Source organism: Macrobrachium rosenbergii, chromosome 10 (genome assembly GCF_040412425.1).
Source record: "Macrobrachium rosenbergii isolate ZJJX-2024 chromosome 10, ASM4041242v1, whole genome shotgun sequence".
In the NCBI taxonomy this organism is placed as follows: domain Eukaryota; kingdom Metazoa; phylum Arthropoda; class Malacostraca; order Decapoda; family Palaemonidae; genus Macrobrachium; species Macrobrachium rosenbergii.
This window is the reverse complement of record NC_089750.1, coordinates 76,079,548-76,096,505: the sequence shown is the minus strand read 5'-3', so window position 1 is coordinate 76,096,505 and position 16,958 is coordinate 76,079,548. Positions and strand designations below refer to the sequence as shown.

Here is a 16,958-nt window from a genome sequence, read left to right as displayed (position 1 = left end):
TATTGCAATTTATTTTTTTTAACTCCTTCTTAACTGATTTACCGAAAATCGTCACAAGCTGATTTTGGATCACTTCGGTACCAGACATTTGATCCCCCAGGGGCTAGTACTAAACAAGGCGAAATACATTTAGCACCCCCGGGGACTAGTACTAAACAAGGCAAAATACATTTGACAACCCTATGGGCTAGTACTAAACAAGGCGAAATACATTTGACACCCCCAGGGGCTAGTACTAAACAAGGCGAAATACATTCGACACCCCCAGGGGCTAGTACTAAACAAGGCGAAATACATTCGACACCCCCAGGGGCTAGTACTAAACAAGGTACATCTGAAGTAGGGGCTAGTTCTAAACAGGGAAATACATTCAACACCCCCAGGGGCTAGTACTAAACAAGGCTAAATACATTCGACACCCCCAGGCCTAGTACTAAACAATGAAATACATTTGAAAGGCTAGTGCTAAACATTCAATACATTTGACACCCCAGGGGCTAGTACTAAACAAGGCAAAATACATTCGACACCCCCAGGGGCTAGTACTAAACAAGGCGAAATACATTTGACACCCCCAGGGGCTAGTGCTAAACAAGGCGAAATACATTTGACACCCCCAGGGGCTAGTACTAAACAAGGGGGTCGTTTGGTTCGCTAATCTTGACATGATCCCTTATTTTATAATATTCATCAAGAAGAATATTTGATAAGCTCAAAAGAATAACATCTTCCCATCTTCACTACTTAGCCATTCATTGTCCATATATTTTTTTTTCATAAGTCTTCAATTCTCTCTCACCTGTTATATACATCAGTAGGCGTTCGAAGGTTCTTCTTGGCGCGCATGCGCTTTTTTTCAGTTTCGTACGCAGTTCTAAAAGGACTCGTTTTTTAAGAATCGACAAAATAAATTTATTTAAAAATTTTATTTTTTGTGATATTTTTCGGTTTGTAAAAGTCTTTAGTTTTTTTTTCTATGGCGTGAGAATGCAGAAATTTTTTTAATTTATTTATTCTAAGTTGAAAAATTCATGGCTTATTCAATTTTGGAAGTTGGCCCACCCGTTCAACCCTGCCCCTTTCCCCGTTTAGAAAACTGAAAATAATTTTAATTTCTGTTTTTGGTAACTGGTAACGCATTGCTTGGCTCATTAGGATCGTCTTAAAAATATTAATATTTGATCGTTACATACACACACACATACACATATATATTATATATATATATATATATATATATATATATATATATATATATATATATATATATATATATATATATACATATATATGTATGTGTATATATTTTACATATATTATATATATATATACAGTATATATATACATACATATATATATATATATATATATATATATATATATATATATATATGCATACATACATACATACATACATACATACATACATACATACATACATACATACATACATACATACATACACTGAAGAGAAATTTCTAGACCGTGCAATATCAATACCACAGCAGGTCAAGGTCAGCAAGACGAAGAGGTCATCAAAGAAAGTTGAACAAGTGCTTTCGTATTTAATACACACACACGAACACACACTTGAATGAATAAGACATAAACAAATAAATAAACAATTAATAAATAAGTAATTAAGTAAATATCTGTACATATATTTATATTTTTAATATTTATGTATGGTAAGCAGAAATTGTTCTTTATACCCAAGAACAATCTGTGGGGGAAAAAATAGGGCGCCGTTGTACTGATCGATGTCTACAAAGGTTCTCGAGTCCGACGAAAAACAAGAGAACAGCGTCAGGTGAGAGAGAGAGAGAGAGAGAGAGAGAGAGAGAGAGAGAGAGAGAGAGAGAGAGAGAGAGAGAGAGAGAGAGAGAGGAGGGGGGAGAGAGAATAGTTACTGGCTTGCTGCGTTTTTGTATTATTATTATTATTATTATTGATTTGATCGTATATTTCAAACATTTTATTTTATATCATTGAATTTTAGAGAGAGAGAGAGAGAGAGAGAGAGAGAGAGAGAGAGAGAGAGAGAGAGAGAGAGAGAGAGAGAGAGAGAGAACAGTTACTAACTTGCTGCGTTTTTGTATTATTAATATTATTGATTTCATCATATATTTCAAACATTATATTTTATATCATTGAATTTTATGAGAGAGAGAGAGAGAGAGAGAGAGAGAGAGAGAGAGAGAGAGAGAGAGAGAGAGAGAGAGGGTTGGTGAAAGAAACTTTACCATGGGCCAGGGGAGAGAGAGAGAAGAGAGGAGAGAGAAGGAGAGAGAGAGAGAGAGAGAGAGACTTTGACAGAGAGGAGAGAGAGAGAGAGAGAGAGAGAGAGAGAGAGAGAGAGAGAGAGTGAGAGAGAGAAACTTACCATTGGCCAGGAGAGAGAGAGTTGGTGAGAGAGAGAGACTTTACCATTGGCCAGGAGGGAGAGAGACAGAGAGGGCATTCTTGTGGGGATGGAGAGATGAAACAAAGAGAGCTGAGATCGTTAACAAACTTTGACATGGGAGGAGGAGGGAGAGAGAGAGAGAGAGAGAGATGAGAGAGAGAGAGAGAGGTGTATGGTATCCAATAAGTACCCACAGAGAGGGCATTCTTGTGAGGATGGCAGATGAAACAAAGAGCTGAGATCGTTCACATGGGAGGAGGAGGAGGAGGAGGAGGGAAGAAGATGTCGATGAAGATGGAGCGTTCCCGAGAAGGAGGGGAAAGCCTCCGAGGCATAAGGAAGAAGAAGAAGAAGAAGAAGAAGAAGAAGAAGAAGAAAATAATAAATTCTTTGTCCATTACAAGATTCAAAGTAAAGGAAATGATTAAACTTCTAAAAGAAAGCCTCCAAAACATGAAGAAGAAGAAGAAGAAGAAGAAGAAGAAGAAGAAGAAGAAGAAGAAGAAGAAGAAGAAGAAGAAGCTCTAAATCTAATACAGTATTCAAAGTTTAGGAACATTAGTTTTTAGTCCAGGGAAATATTGAATGACTCAACCTGACAAAAAACGCCGAATTGAATTCCCTCCCTTTACGTGATTAATTTTGGGGGTGTTCGCGCCCTTCGATAGTCTGGCCCTGGCGATATATACCTAGAGGGATGCTTGGTGTTTGTAGAGGTTCCTACGTACACATCTACCTTACTGTTTATAGATATATATGTATGTATATATATATATATATATATATATATATATATATATATATATATATATATATATATATATATATATATATATATATATATAATCAACAACCACTTCCCTAATAGGACTCTCCTGAGAAATAAAAACATGGACAAAAATATCACCCACATCTAGGTCCAATCTCAAACAACTGCTGAATCATTTAATATAAAAGGGAAAAAACTTCCCTTGAAAAAAAAAACATTCCCCGAAAAAAGGAAAAATAAAACTTCCCTTGGAATAAAAAAAAAACATCCCTTGGAATAAAAAAAAAACATTCCCGGGAATCGGGATCATCCTATGACTACGCAAAGTTTGGACACTGAATCGAAACTTTTTTTTATTTATTTTTTTTTCAAACCCACTGCGGCACTCACCTTCATCTGGCGAGCGTTCTCACGTTTCGCGGATATTAAGTAAGGGGTCTTCCGTTCGGTCACATCTGCCACTTTGTTTAAATCGGGATCCTTTCTCTCTCTCTCTCTCTCTCTCTCTCTCTCTCTCTCTCAGTTTCTTGTTTTTTGTTTTTTATTTTTAGATATGCCTAAATATATATATATATATATATATATATATATATATATATATATATATATATATATATATATATATATATATATGTATATATATATATTATTACATTATTATTATTATTATTATTATTATTATTATTATTATTATTATTATTATTATTATTATTATTATTATTATTATTATTATTAGTTCTTTCCTTCGTAGACGAAAAAAATTTGAAACAATATATTATATGTATATATGTGTGTGTGTGTAAATATATATATTTATATATATGTATATACACATATATATATATACATATATATGCATAAACATACATATTTTTCAGAAATGATGATCACTGAAACCACATCACTGCTTATCAGCAGCAGAAGAAGATTGGAAATCAGACGAAAGGAGAAGGCAAGGAAAGGAGAGAGAGAGAGAGAGAGAGAGAGAGAGAGAGAGAGAGAGAGAGAGAGAGAGAGAGAGAGAGAGAGAGAGAGAGAGGGGAAAGTGTTTAGCATCAGAGAAAGGAAATCAATGGTAAAGACTCCCAGACCGCTTCCCCATCTGGAGAAACATCCGGTTGACGCGAAGTTTTGCATCGATAATTAACCAGAACTGTTTTCCCATTTTTTTTCCTTTAGGGGTAGCTGTTTTTAAACAGTTTCCTTAAACAGTTCCATATCCTTTCCTTTATTTTTAGGGATATCAGTTTTGTAAACTGTTCCCTTAAACAGTTCCATGTCCTTTCCTTTGGTTTTAGGGATACCAGTTTGTGAACTGTTCTCTTAAATAGTTCCCTTTCATTTCCTTTATTTTTAGGGATACCAGTTTGTAAACTGTTAGCTTAAACATTTCCATATCCTTTCCTTTATTTTTAGGGTTACCAGTTTGTAAACAGTTCCCTGAAACAGTTCCATATCCTTTCCTCTAGTTTTAGGGACACCAGTTTGTGAACTGTTCCCTTAAAAAGTTCCTTGCCCTTAAACAGTTCAAAGTGCTAATCTTAAATTACTAGCCACTTTACAGGTAAATTTACCATACAGCGGAATGACGCCTCTCTCTCTCTCTCTCTCTCTCTCTCTCTCTCTCTCTCTCTCTCTCTCTCTCTCTCTCTTCAGTGCAATAATTTCTTCCCTTGGGAGAGGGAAACAAGTAACACGAATTGACGAAACAGAGAGAGAGAGAGAGAGAGAGAGAGAGAGAGAGAGAGTGTGTGTGTAAAGTTCACCCCTTCCGAAAGTGGCCAAGTTGGCCCAGAAGGTTTAAACTGTTTTCGAAAAACTGCGGAAGAAATGTCTCAGATAGGAAGATGGCCGTTAAAGAAACCTAAATTGGATTTTTTTCCCACGTGTGAAGAGGGATTGGCTGATTCGTTACTGGTCTGCAAGAAGGGTATATGTATGTATGTATATATGTACTGTATATGTATGTATGTATATATGTTTATGTATATGTATATATATATATATATATATATATATATATATATATATATATATATATATATATATATATACAGAAATAATCAACACACAATCACGTATGGAACAGGATTATATTTCTGACTCACATCAGGATCGAACCCAGGTCTTTCAGTAGAAAGACGAGACCGCTGCCAACCAAGCCACACGAGTCATAAAAGAAGTTGGAACCTGAGTACCACTGTGCCTAAGGCTCGTTTTTCAATTGAAAGACCTGGGTTCGATCCTGATGTGAGTCAGAAATTTATATGTATGTATATTTATTTATTTATTTATTTATATTACCAGGGCCTCATTTAAACAGGACGGTACCTAACGGAGAGTTTCATTGCTAAAAAGTGACAAGCTTTCAAGGACATTTCTATCTCCATCGTCTAGTAGCCGTCAAATTTCACGGCTACCACGTGATGAGGACAGAAAGTCCTTGAAAGCTCGCCACTTTTTATGAATAAAATTCTCCGTTAGATACCATCCTGTTGAAATGTTGAAATGATATATATATATAATATATATATATATATATATATATATATATATATATATATATATATATATATACACACACACATGCATACATACATACACATTTTATACAGAGGTGTAACCGACAAAACCAGAGTTTTCCCTATACGGGCGCGTTCCATCGTACAGACTCCAAACTCATCTCCATAAATTGGCCATTCTCGCGTTGGTACCTGCATCTATAAATCCATCTTGACAGCCATTGTCGACTACGGCAGGTGAAGAAGACAGGTTAAGACAACTGTATTGAAAGCGGAATGTAAGCTAGCTCTACGTGAGAAAGGCTTAATTGAGGTAGGTAGGTACGACTGAGAATTATGGCTATTGGTTTTAATCTGTTGACAGATGTCTTTCAAGTGTCTTCTATTGGCATTAGGGTTGAAGAGTAATATCTGCAATATTATGACAGGTTTTAATCTATTTGGTTTTAATCTGTTGACAGATGTTTTTCAAGTGTCTTCTTTTAGCAGTAGGGTTGAAGAATAATATCTGCAATATTATGATTGGTTTTATTCTATTTGCTATCGTCTTGCGAGCGTCGTCATTTAGCAGAAGGACTGAAGAATAATATCTGCAATATTATGATTGGTTTTAATCTATTTGCCATCATCTTTTAAGCTGCTTCTTTCGATAGCAAGGTGGGAGAAAAATATCTGCAATATTATGATTGGCTTCAATCTGTTGACAGTTATCTTTCAAGTGTCTTCTTTTGATAGTAGGGTTGAAGAATAATATTTGCAATATTATGATTGGTTGTAATCTATTTGCCGTCATCTTTCAAGCGTCTTCTTTTAGCAGTAGGGTTGAAGAATAATATCTGCAATATTATGATTGATTGTAATCTGTTATCTTGCAAGGTCTTATTTTAGCAGTAGGGTTGCAGAATAATATCTGCAATAATTTGAGTCTTATTAATGGAACTATTATCTTTCACGTATAGAAATATGAGGACATGAATTTGCGAAACCTGATTTGATTTGGGAACTTTGAATTAAGCTCAGTTCGATGTATCTTAAGCCACATTATTATGTAGTATGGTAATGTTTACATACTCAGTTTATCAACTGGGTATGTAAACACTGTATTACTGTATAATAATGTGGCTAAACATACGTAGAAATGAACATAAATTCAAGCTCACTAGCCAGATCACGTTAGGCAAAATTCATGTCGTTATATTTCCAAACCTAAAACTAAAGCCCTAGCAATGCGACTCATAGTATAGCAGATATTATCCTTCATTTGACCTGACTAGTAGTGGTCACTATGTAAATCATGCCATATAATAGTATGCTAAAACATATGTCGAAATAAGCTTAATTTTAAGTTCACTAATTAAAGCGTGTTGGGCAAAATTCACGTCCTTATTTTTCCAAACACGAAACATAAAAGTTCCAGCAATATGATTCGTAATATCGCTTCAATTATTTACATTTGGCATGACTAATTGTCACTGATAACCCAGACCTGTCCAACGAACGTTCAAGACTTTGTGTGAACATTTTTATGAACGTTTAAGACCTTGTGTGAACGTTTTTACGAACGTTCAAGCCTTTGTGCGAACGTTTTTACGAATGTTCAGGCCTTTGTGTGAACGTTTTTACGAACGTTCAAACCTTTGTGTGAACGTTTTTACGAACGTTCAAACCTTTGTGTGAACGTTTTTACGAACGTTCAAGCCCTTGTGTAAACGTTTTTACGAACGTTCAAGCCTTTGTGCGAACGTTTTTACGAACATTCAAGCCTTTGTGCGAACGTTTTTACGAACGTTCAAGCCTTTGTGTGAACGTTTTTACGCACGTTCAGGCCTTCCTGCGAACGTTTTTACGAACGTTCAAACCTTTGCGTGAACGTTTTTACGAACGTTCAAGCCTTTGCGTGAACATTTTTACGAACGCTCAAGCCTTTGTGTGAACGTTCACGAACGTTTAAGCTTCTTTTTAACGTTTTCCAACGTTCATACAAAAGTTCCTGACGACCTTAACAAAATGAAATGTAGCAACACCTTTCCTTACTTCACGCTCATTTTCTCTGATCGAAACTGCACTTATATCCCGCCCTTAAGCAAGCATCATCGACCTACTCTCTCTCTCTCTCTCTCTCTCTCTCTCTCTCTCTCTCTCTCTCTCTCTCTCTCTCTGTCTTCTATAATACACCTCGTTCCATAAAATCGATGCGGAGATCTTGACTCCAGAGAGAGATAACAAAGGGACGTTAGAGAGAGAGAGAGAGAGAGAGAGAGAGAGAGAGAGAGAGAGAGAGAGAGAGAGAGATGTATTTAAGTAAAAAAGTAAAGTTTATATATATGTGCGTGTTAGAGAGAAAGATTTAAAATAAAACTGCTTGTATAAGTGTGTGTGTGTGTGTGTTTGAGAGAGAGAGAGAGAGAGAGAGAGAGAGAGAGAGAGAGAGAGAGAGAGAGAGAGAGGTATTTAAGTAAAAAAAGTAAAGTTGTGTATATATGTGCGTGTTTGAGAGAAAGATTTAAAGTAAAATTGCTTGTGTAAGTGTGTGTGTGTGCGTTTGAGAGAGAGAGAGAGAGAGAGAGAGAGAGAGAGAGAGAGAGAGAGAGAGAGAGAGAGAGAGAAGGGGGTTCAAGTAAAAGAGTTAAATTGTGGGTATGTGTATGTTTGAGAGAGAGAGAGAGAGAGAGTTCAAGTCAAAGAGTTAAATTGTGGGTATGTGTATGTTTGAGAGAGAGAGAGAGAGAGAGAGAGAGAGAGAGAGAGAGAGAGAGAGAGAGAGAGAGAGAGAGAATAAGGCGTATACCTTTTCTGAGAGAGGAAACCTTTTGATTATGGTCCGTTATGGCGTTAACTTCAGGATGAGGACGCGAGATTATCCTATTTTTCCTTCTGCAAATTTTTTTTTTTTTTTTTTTCTGGACATTTATGAAAGACTCAAGCAACGGATGAAAGGTTTTGGTCACATTTTGGGGGAGAAAAAAAAAATACTTTTTCCCTAACTTATTTGTAGTTGGTTTGAATTTTTTGAAGAGAGGTTAAAGTAAGATTATGTGTGTGATTGTGCGTTTGTGTGTGTGTGTGTGTGTGTGAGAGAGAGAGAGAGAGAGAGAGAGAGAGAGAGAGAGAGAGAGAGAGAGAGAGAGAGAGAGAGAGGTATTTAAGTAAAAAAGTAAAATTTTTGTATATATGTGTACTAATTTTTGTATCCCAAAATATATTATACTGTATATGTTATATATATATATATATATATATATATATATATATATATATATATATATATATATATATATATATATATATATATATATATATATATATATATATATATATATATATATATATATATATATATATATCCCTTGTTATTTTACATCACTTTCAAACCTGACCTTATCTAGCCTCGCCTGAAAAAAAAAAATAAAAGTGGAAATCAAAGTAAAATTAAAATTCTAACCCAAAGGCAGACAAAAACTGCTCCTCACCTTTCTTCTATAAAGGTTACGATTCAAATAAAAATGCATAAAAGGTTGCAGTAGAGAGATGGAGGTGCGGGAGTGGGGATGGTGGGAGGAGGAGGAGGAGGAGGAGGAGGAGGAGGAGGAGGAGGAGGAGGAGGAGGAGGAGGAGGAGGAGGAGGAGGAGGAGGCTATCTCAAAGTTTAAGGGTAAGGTTTTTCAAAGTCACTGAGATATGAAGATGTTTTTGTAGTTTGAAGTTTCGGATTGTGTTTATGGTATATCAAGTGGATTATGTTGCATTTATATAATCACACTTTATATATATATATATATACAGTATATATATATACAGTATATATGAATATATATATATATATATATAAATTATATATATATATATATATATATATATATATATATATATATATATATATATATATATATATATATATATATATATATATATATATATATATATATATATATATATATATATATATATAGTAACATTCTTCCTCACTGGGACGGCTTCAAAACCAAACAACGCATAGATCACCACTACACTCACATGTTGCTTTGCTGATTCGTGAATCACCTCGAAAATTGGCCTATTAATATTAGCCTATTCACACACCAACAATAAAGCCTCATCAGCATCCCGTCTGCCCCCAACAAAGAAAATTTTCACCAATTATCATATTTTAGATGACGATAACATTAACCTCATTGGGTATAATAATTGTTAAAATGGTCTACCATGAAGTGAACTTATATTTATATTTTCATTTTCCTGTGTGCTACATATCAATGTTCTTCATTCCCGAATACCTTCGTTCATTTCACGAATGAAAACTGACCATGAGCTGTGTGACGCTTTCCCTGCTATTTTCTTATGCTGAATATCGCCTTCAAACTTGCAGGCAACATTTGAATGCATGAGTAAGCATTCTCGCCTCAAGCGCAGTCTGTAATGTTCAAGAAGGCTTGGGAAGTTTGCATGAACATTCATAAATAATAGAGAGAGAGAGAGAGAGAGAGAGAGAGAGAGAGAGAGAGAGAGAGAGAGAGAGAGAGAGAGAAAGTTTCCTAAGCTCTTTGGGAGTATGTTGTAATCATTGGCACTTTATGTGCAGTCTATAATGTTTATGAAGGCTTGGGAAGTTTGTACTAAGATTCATAAATACGAGAGAGAGAGAGAGAGAGAGAGAGAGAGAGAGAGAGAGAGAGAGAGAGAGAGAGAGAGAGAGAAACTGAATATAAGCCACTGGAGCCAAGTAAAGTAATAAACCTATAATTCTACATCTAAAAAAAACATTAATTAACAACAGGAAAAAAAGTACGTATTAATTTCGTCTTAATTAACTATTCCTCGCAGGGGGTTAGTGCCGTCAGTGCACCTCATGTGGTGCACTGTAGGCATTACTTAAGGGCCTTTAAGGTTCTTTGCAGCTTCAACCCCTTTCATTCCTTTGACTGTACCTCCGTTCATATTCTCTTTCTCCCATCTTACTTTCCTCAACCCTCTCTTAAAAATAGATTCGTAGTGCAATTGCTAAAGGTCTTCCCCCTGTTGCACCCTTCAAACCTTCTTTTCTCTCAGTTTCCCTTTCAGCGCTGAGTGACCTCATAGGTCCCAGCGCTTGACCTCTGGAACTGAACACATACGTGATACGTCGAGGTCGACTGCAAATGAGTCGACCTCATTCGACCCGTAATTATTCTGGAGAGCCTTAATGTCCCCTTGATCTTATGGGTCATGCATACGAGTATATAGGTCACGGTGCCTCTTCCTCTGATCTGGATTACCACAGGGGCGATTATAGTTCGAAGCGAAGGTTTTGCCTCAGTGTTGATGGGCTGGGGGTGTATTTGCTAATATTCGGGGTGATGGTAATAATAATAATAATAATAATAATAATAATAATAATAATAATTATTATTATTATTATTATTATTATTATTATTATTATTATTATTATTATTATTTCCGAGGTAGAGCGAATTGGGTGTTAAAGGACGTTTGTAGGTTAATGCTTGTATATGAATCACGGTGATGTGATAAAAAGTCATGCATACTGTTTATATATATACATATATATGTATATACATATATATGTATATATATATATATATATATATATATATATATATATATACATACATATATATATATATATATATATATATATATATATATATATAAATCGACATTAACCTGCTAACTACTCATTTCAATCCATTTTTCATCTCTCACATTGATTGTTGATAAAGGGTACCCTAACAATTCAATTTAACTGATAAACAAGAACTGCGCAGACCACTGAAAAAAAATTGATAAATAAAAAAAATAATTAATCTGAACATTATCCTTACCACTCATTTGTAAGCCCAATACATTACCGAGTTCACCGTCAGCTTTGGTGGTTGTATATGCCATCACAATTCAATTTTCCGCCTCGCGATCTTCTTCAAAGCTTCTAATTATGTTCAGCGAAATTCCCTAATGCCTCAAAGGTCCTGCCTGTCCATTCGTCGCCACTTCCGGGGTCGCCTTTTGACGGGATAGTAGAGTCGTTGCGATTAGAACGTTCACTCGTATTTATGTAACTGTTTGTGTCACTAAATAGGTATACACGACTTCACTGTATGTATGTGTATATATGTGTGTAAATTATATATATATATATATATATATATATATATATACATATAAAATATATATATAATATATATAAATATAAATGTGTATATATATATATATATATATATATATTTATATATATATATATATTATATATACTATATATATATATATATATATATATATATATATATATATATATATATATATATATATATATATATATATATATATATATGTTAGGCTCCAAATGAACACCATAATATTCTTTGGAAGCTTGAATTTCAAGTCAGTGGCCCCTGTGGGTTTGTTACGTAAGAACAGGGCTCATTTTCTAAATAATAGTAATAATAACAACAACAATAATATAATAATAATAATAATAATAATAATAATAATAATAATAATAATAATAGAGGAATGCTAACAGCGGCACAAGACCAGGCCCTAAGAACCAGAGATGTCCAAAGAACAATAGATGGAAATAACATCTCACCCATATGCAGGAAGTGCAGTATGAAAGACGAGACCATAAACCACACAGCAAGCAAATGTACGGCGCTTGCACAGAACCAGTACGAAAGAGGCATGATTCAGTAGCAAAAGCCCTCCACTGGAGCCTGCGCAAGAAACACCAGCTAGCTTGCAGTAATAAGTGGTACGAACACCAACCTGAGGGAGTGATAGAAAACGATCAGGCAAAGATCCTCTGGGACTGTGATATCAGAACAGATAGGGTGATGCGTGCCTATAGACCAGACTTGACGCTGATTGACAGGATCAAAAAGAAAGTATCACTCATTGATGTCGCAGTACCTTGGGACGCCAGAGTAGAGGGGATTGAAAGAGGAAAAATTGATAAGTATCAAGGCCTGAAAATAGAAATAAGGAGGTTATGGGATATGCCATTGGAAATTGTACCCATGATAATAGGAACACTAGGCACGATCCCAAGATCCCTGAAAAGGAACGCCAGATGCCGAAGTAGCTCCAGGACTCATGCAGAAGAGTGTGGTATTAGGAACAGCGCACGCAGTGAGAAAAGTGATGGACTCCTATAAAACTACCCGGCTACTCAGCTCCGTTCTTATCTCAGCGAGTTCCACAGAGTAGAATTCGTCTCTCCTTGTCTCGGCCAGTGCCACAGAGTAGCATTCTCTCCTTCTCATCTCGGCGAGTGCCACAGAGTAGAATTCCTTTCTCCTTATAAATGCCACAGAGTAGAATTCTTCTCTCCTTCTTATCTCTTTCGAGTGCCACAGAGTAGAATTCTTCTCCTTCTTATCTCAGCGAGTGCCACAGAGTAGAACTCTTCTCTCCTTCTCATCTCGGCGAGTGCCACAGAGTAGAATTCTTCTCCTTCTCATCTCGGCGAGTGCCACAGAGTAGAATTCTCGTCTCCTTATCTCGACGTGAGGCATAGAGTAGAACTCTTCTCTCCTTCTCATCTCAGCATAGAGTAGAATTCTCCTCTCCTTCACATCTCGGCGAGTGCCACAGAGTAGAATTCTCCTCTCCTTATCTCAACGAATGGCATAGAGTAGAACTCTTCTCTCCTTCTCATCTCAGCACAGAGTAGAATTCTCCTCTCCTTCTCATCTCGGCGAGTGCCACAGAGTAGAATTCTCCTCTCCTTATCTCAACAAATGGCATAGAGTAGAACTCTTCTCTCCTTCTCATCTCAGCACAGAGTAGAATTCTCCTCTCCTTCACATCTCGGCGAGTACCACAGGGTAGAATTCTTTTCTCCTCTTCTCGGCTAGTGCCACAGAGTAGAATTCTTCCCTCCATATTATCTCGGCAAGTGCCACAGAGTGGAATTCTTCTCTCCTTCTTATCTCACCTAGTGCCACAGAGTAGAATTCTTCTCTTCTTCTTATCGTAGAATTCTTCTCTTCTTCTTACCTCACCGAGTGCCACGGAGTGGAATTCTTCTCTCCTTCTTATCTCATCTCGGGCCACAGAGTAGAATTCTTCTCTCCTTCTTATCTCATCTCGGGCCACAGAGTAGAATTCTTCTCTCCTTCTTATCTCACCGAGTGCCACAGAGTGGAATTCTTCCCTCCTTCTCATCTCGGGCCACAGAGTATAATTCATCTCTCCTTCTTATCTCACCGAGTGCCACAGAGTAGAATTCTTCTCTCCTTCTCATCTCGGGCCACAGAGTAGAGTTCTTCTCTCCTTCTTATGTCACCGAGTGCCACAGGATGGAATTCTTCTCTCCTTCTTATCTCATCTCGGGCCACAGAGTAGAATTCTTCTCTCCTTCTTATCTCACCGAGTGCCACAGAGTCGAATTCTTCTCTCCTCATCTCGGGCCACAGAGTGGAATTCTTCTCTCCTTCTTATCTCACTGAGTGCCACAGAGTAGAATTCTTCTCTTCTTCTTATCTCACCGAGTGCCACAGAGTGGAATTCTTCTCTCCTTCTTATCTCATCTCGGGCCACAGAGTGGAATTCTTCTCTCCTTCTCATCTCGGGCCACAGAGTAGAATTCTTCTCTCCTTCTTATCTCGGCGAGTGCCAAAATGGAATTGGGTGTCAGTGGGCGCGGAATGGAAACTCTATACCACTCATTTCCATACAGAGTCCCTCTTGGACTTAATGAGATCGGCTCCCATAATGCCATTTCATAATCCTCATTATCTGGGGGGCGTCAGTTGTGCTATGGACTGCAGTTAGTTACGGAGCTCTTCAGTGAATTTAAGTTTTCCTTTTCTGATACCTGATAATTTCTTTCTGAGTTTCCTATTACCTTCCGTTACTTCTTTCTAGCGATCATATTTTTTCAAGTCAGTGGCCCCTTTGGTGGGCTTGTTCTATATGAATAAGGGTTCATCTAATAATAATAATAATAATAATAATAATAATAATAATAATAATAATAACTGTTCTCTTCTTTCGGTGTTTCCCATTATCTGAATATTAATTATTTCTCGCAGCTTGCTTTCCACCCTCTCCCAACAATTGATTCACAGTGAACATATTTTTTTAAGTCAATGGCCCCTTGGGGTTGTTCTGTATGAATAAGGGCTCATCTTCTTCTTCTTCTTCTTCTTCTAATAATAATAATAATAATAATAATAATAATAATAATAATAATAATAATAATAATAACTGATCTATTGTTTCTGTATTTCCCATTATCTATGTACTTACTTATTTCTTCCCTCTTACTTTCCTAACAATTGATTCACAGTGCAACTGCGAGGTTTTCCTCCTGTTACACTTTCAGATCTCTTACTGTCAATTTCCCTGTCAGCGCTGAATGACCTCATAGGTCCCAATGCTTGGCCTTTGACCTGAATTCTACATTCAGTTCAGTTCAGTTCTGTAGACTTCATCGCTAAAAGCACTCAGTGAGATATTGAGCCCTTAAGAAGGACTTAAATCTGTCATAATTGGGTACCAGGAATTTCAAGTATCAGTCTAATCACTTTGCTCAGTAAATATTTTTTTATAAGTTTATTTTCTTAAATGTATTTTAAAAAAATGTATATTATGAATTTATTGAAAACCAGTTATTAGTGATAAGTGATTTAGCATGCTGTTATCAGGGATCATTTTAGATATTCATATTTTTACCCCCCTGATCCACGAATATTTCGAGGACATTATTCAGGTGAGGAAAGTACGGTCTGCCATTTTTCCTCCATTGCTTCGTTTCTTAATTAGGTCATTTCCCTGACTTCGTCCCATAATTCCTCATCATAAACAACAATAACATCAACAGGAACCAAGAACTAGAAACCAGGAATCGAGAACCATGGACCAGGAACCAGATACCAAGAACCAGGGATCAAGAACCAGGGATCAAGAATCAGGGACCAGGAACCAAGACCTAAACCAGGAACTAGGGACCGGGAACTAAAAACCAGGAACTAGGGACTAGGAACCAGGGACCAGGAACCAGGAAATAGGGACCAAGAACTAGAAACCAGGGACCAGGAACCAGGGATCAGGAACCAGGAACTAGGAACTAGGGACCAGGAACCAGGTACCAAGAACCAGGGGTCAGGAACCAGGGACTAGGGACCAAGAACTAGAAACCAGGAACTAGGGACCAAGAACTAGGAAACCAGGAACTAGGGACCGGGAACTAGGAAACCAGGAACTAGGGACCAAGAACTAGGAAACCAGGAACTAGGGACCGGGAACTAGGAAACCAGGAACTAGGGACCGGGAACTAAAAACCAGGAACTAGGGACTAGGGACCAGGAACCAGGAAATAGGGACCAAGAACTAGAAACCAGGGACCAGGAACCAGGGATCAGGAACCAGGAACTAGGGACCGGGAACTAAGAACCAGGAACTAGGGACCGGGAACTAGGAAACCAGGAACTAGGGACCAAGAACTAGAAACCAGGAACTAGGGACCAAGAACTAGGAAACCAGGAACTAGGGACCAGGAACTAGGAAACCAGGAGGGACCGGGAACTAAGAACCAGGAACTAGGGACCAAGAACTAGGAAACCAGGAACTAGGGACCGGGAACTAAGAACCAGGAACCAGGAACCAAGAACTAGAAACCAGGGACCAGGAACTAGAAACCAGGTACCAAGAACCAGGGACAAGGAACCAGGAACTAAGAACCAGGAACTAGAAACCAGGTACCAAGAACCATGGACCAGGAACCAGGGACCAGGAACCAGGAACTAGAAACCAGGAACTAGGGACCAGGACAAGACAAGACGAGACGAGACAAGCGTCTCCTACTACTCACGGTGGTATCCTATCTGCCACGCCCTCCTTGCGGGAAGCCGGTCCTCGGTGACGATCTTCTGGCAGGAGCCGAGTGAGAACGTGGCGCTGGTGTCCTCCATGTTGCGCTGGGGGGGAGGGGGTGGAGGAGGAGGAGGAGGAGTAAGAGGAGGTGCGCCCGGTGGGCAGGAGGGGGCGGCGGCAGCAGCAGCAGCAGCGCGCCCGAAATGGTCGACCACCCCCACCACTCCCGCCGCTGAGTGCCCCACCACTTTGGCCACCAGCTTGCCCTGTAGGTCCTTCTGCTGCTGGTTCCTGCTGCTGCTTCTTCTTCTTCTTCTCCTCCTGCTTCTTCTTCTTCTTCTCCTGCTTCTGCTGCCGCCACCTCAGCCGCCGGCAGCCACGTGCTGCCACCTGCTGCTGCGCCACGGTAACAGCTGTCGGCAGCAGCAGCAGCCCCTGGGCACGGGCGGCG

At 37.9% G+C, this 16,958-nt stretch overlaps 1 protein-coding gene across 1 annotated transcript in view; it reads right to left on the bottom strand.

Annotated features, from left to right (window-relative positions):
• Window positions 1-16,747, bottom strand: part of LOC136842912 (band 7 protein AGAP004871-like) — a 101,129-nt gene extending 84,382 nt beyond the window's left edge. The window contains exon 1 of the mRNA XM_067110863.1: window positions 16,506-16,747. Within this exon, the coding sequence (XP_066966964.1) occupies window positions 16,506-16,605 (100 nt within the window). The 5' untranslated portion in view covers window positions 16,606-16,747. The remainder of the gene's footprint in view (window positions 1-16,505) is intronic.
• Between the last annotated feature and the right edge of the window lie 211 nt (window positions 16,748-16,958).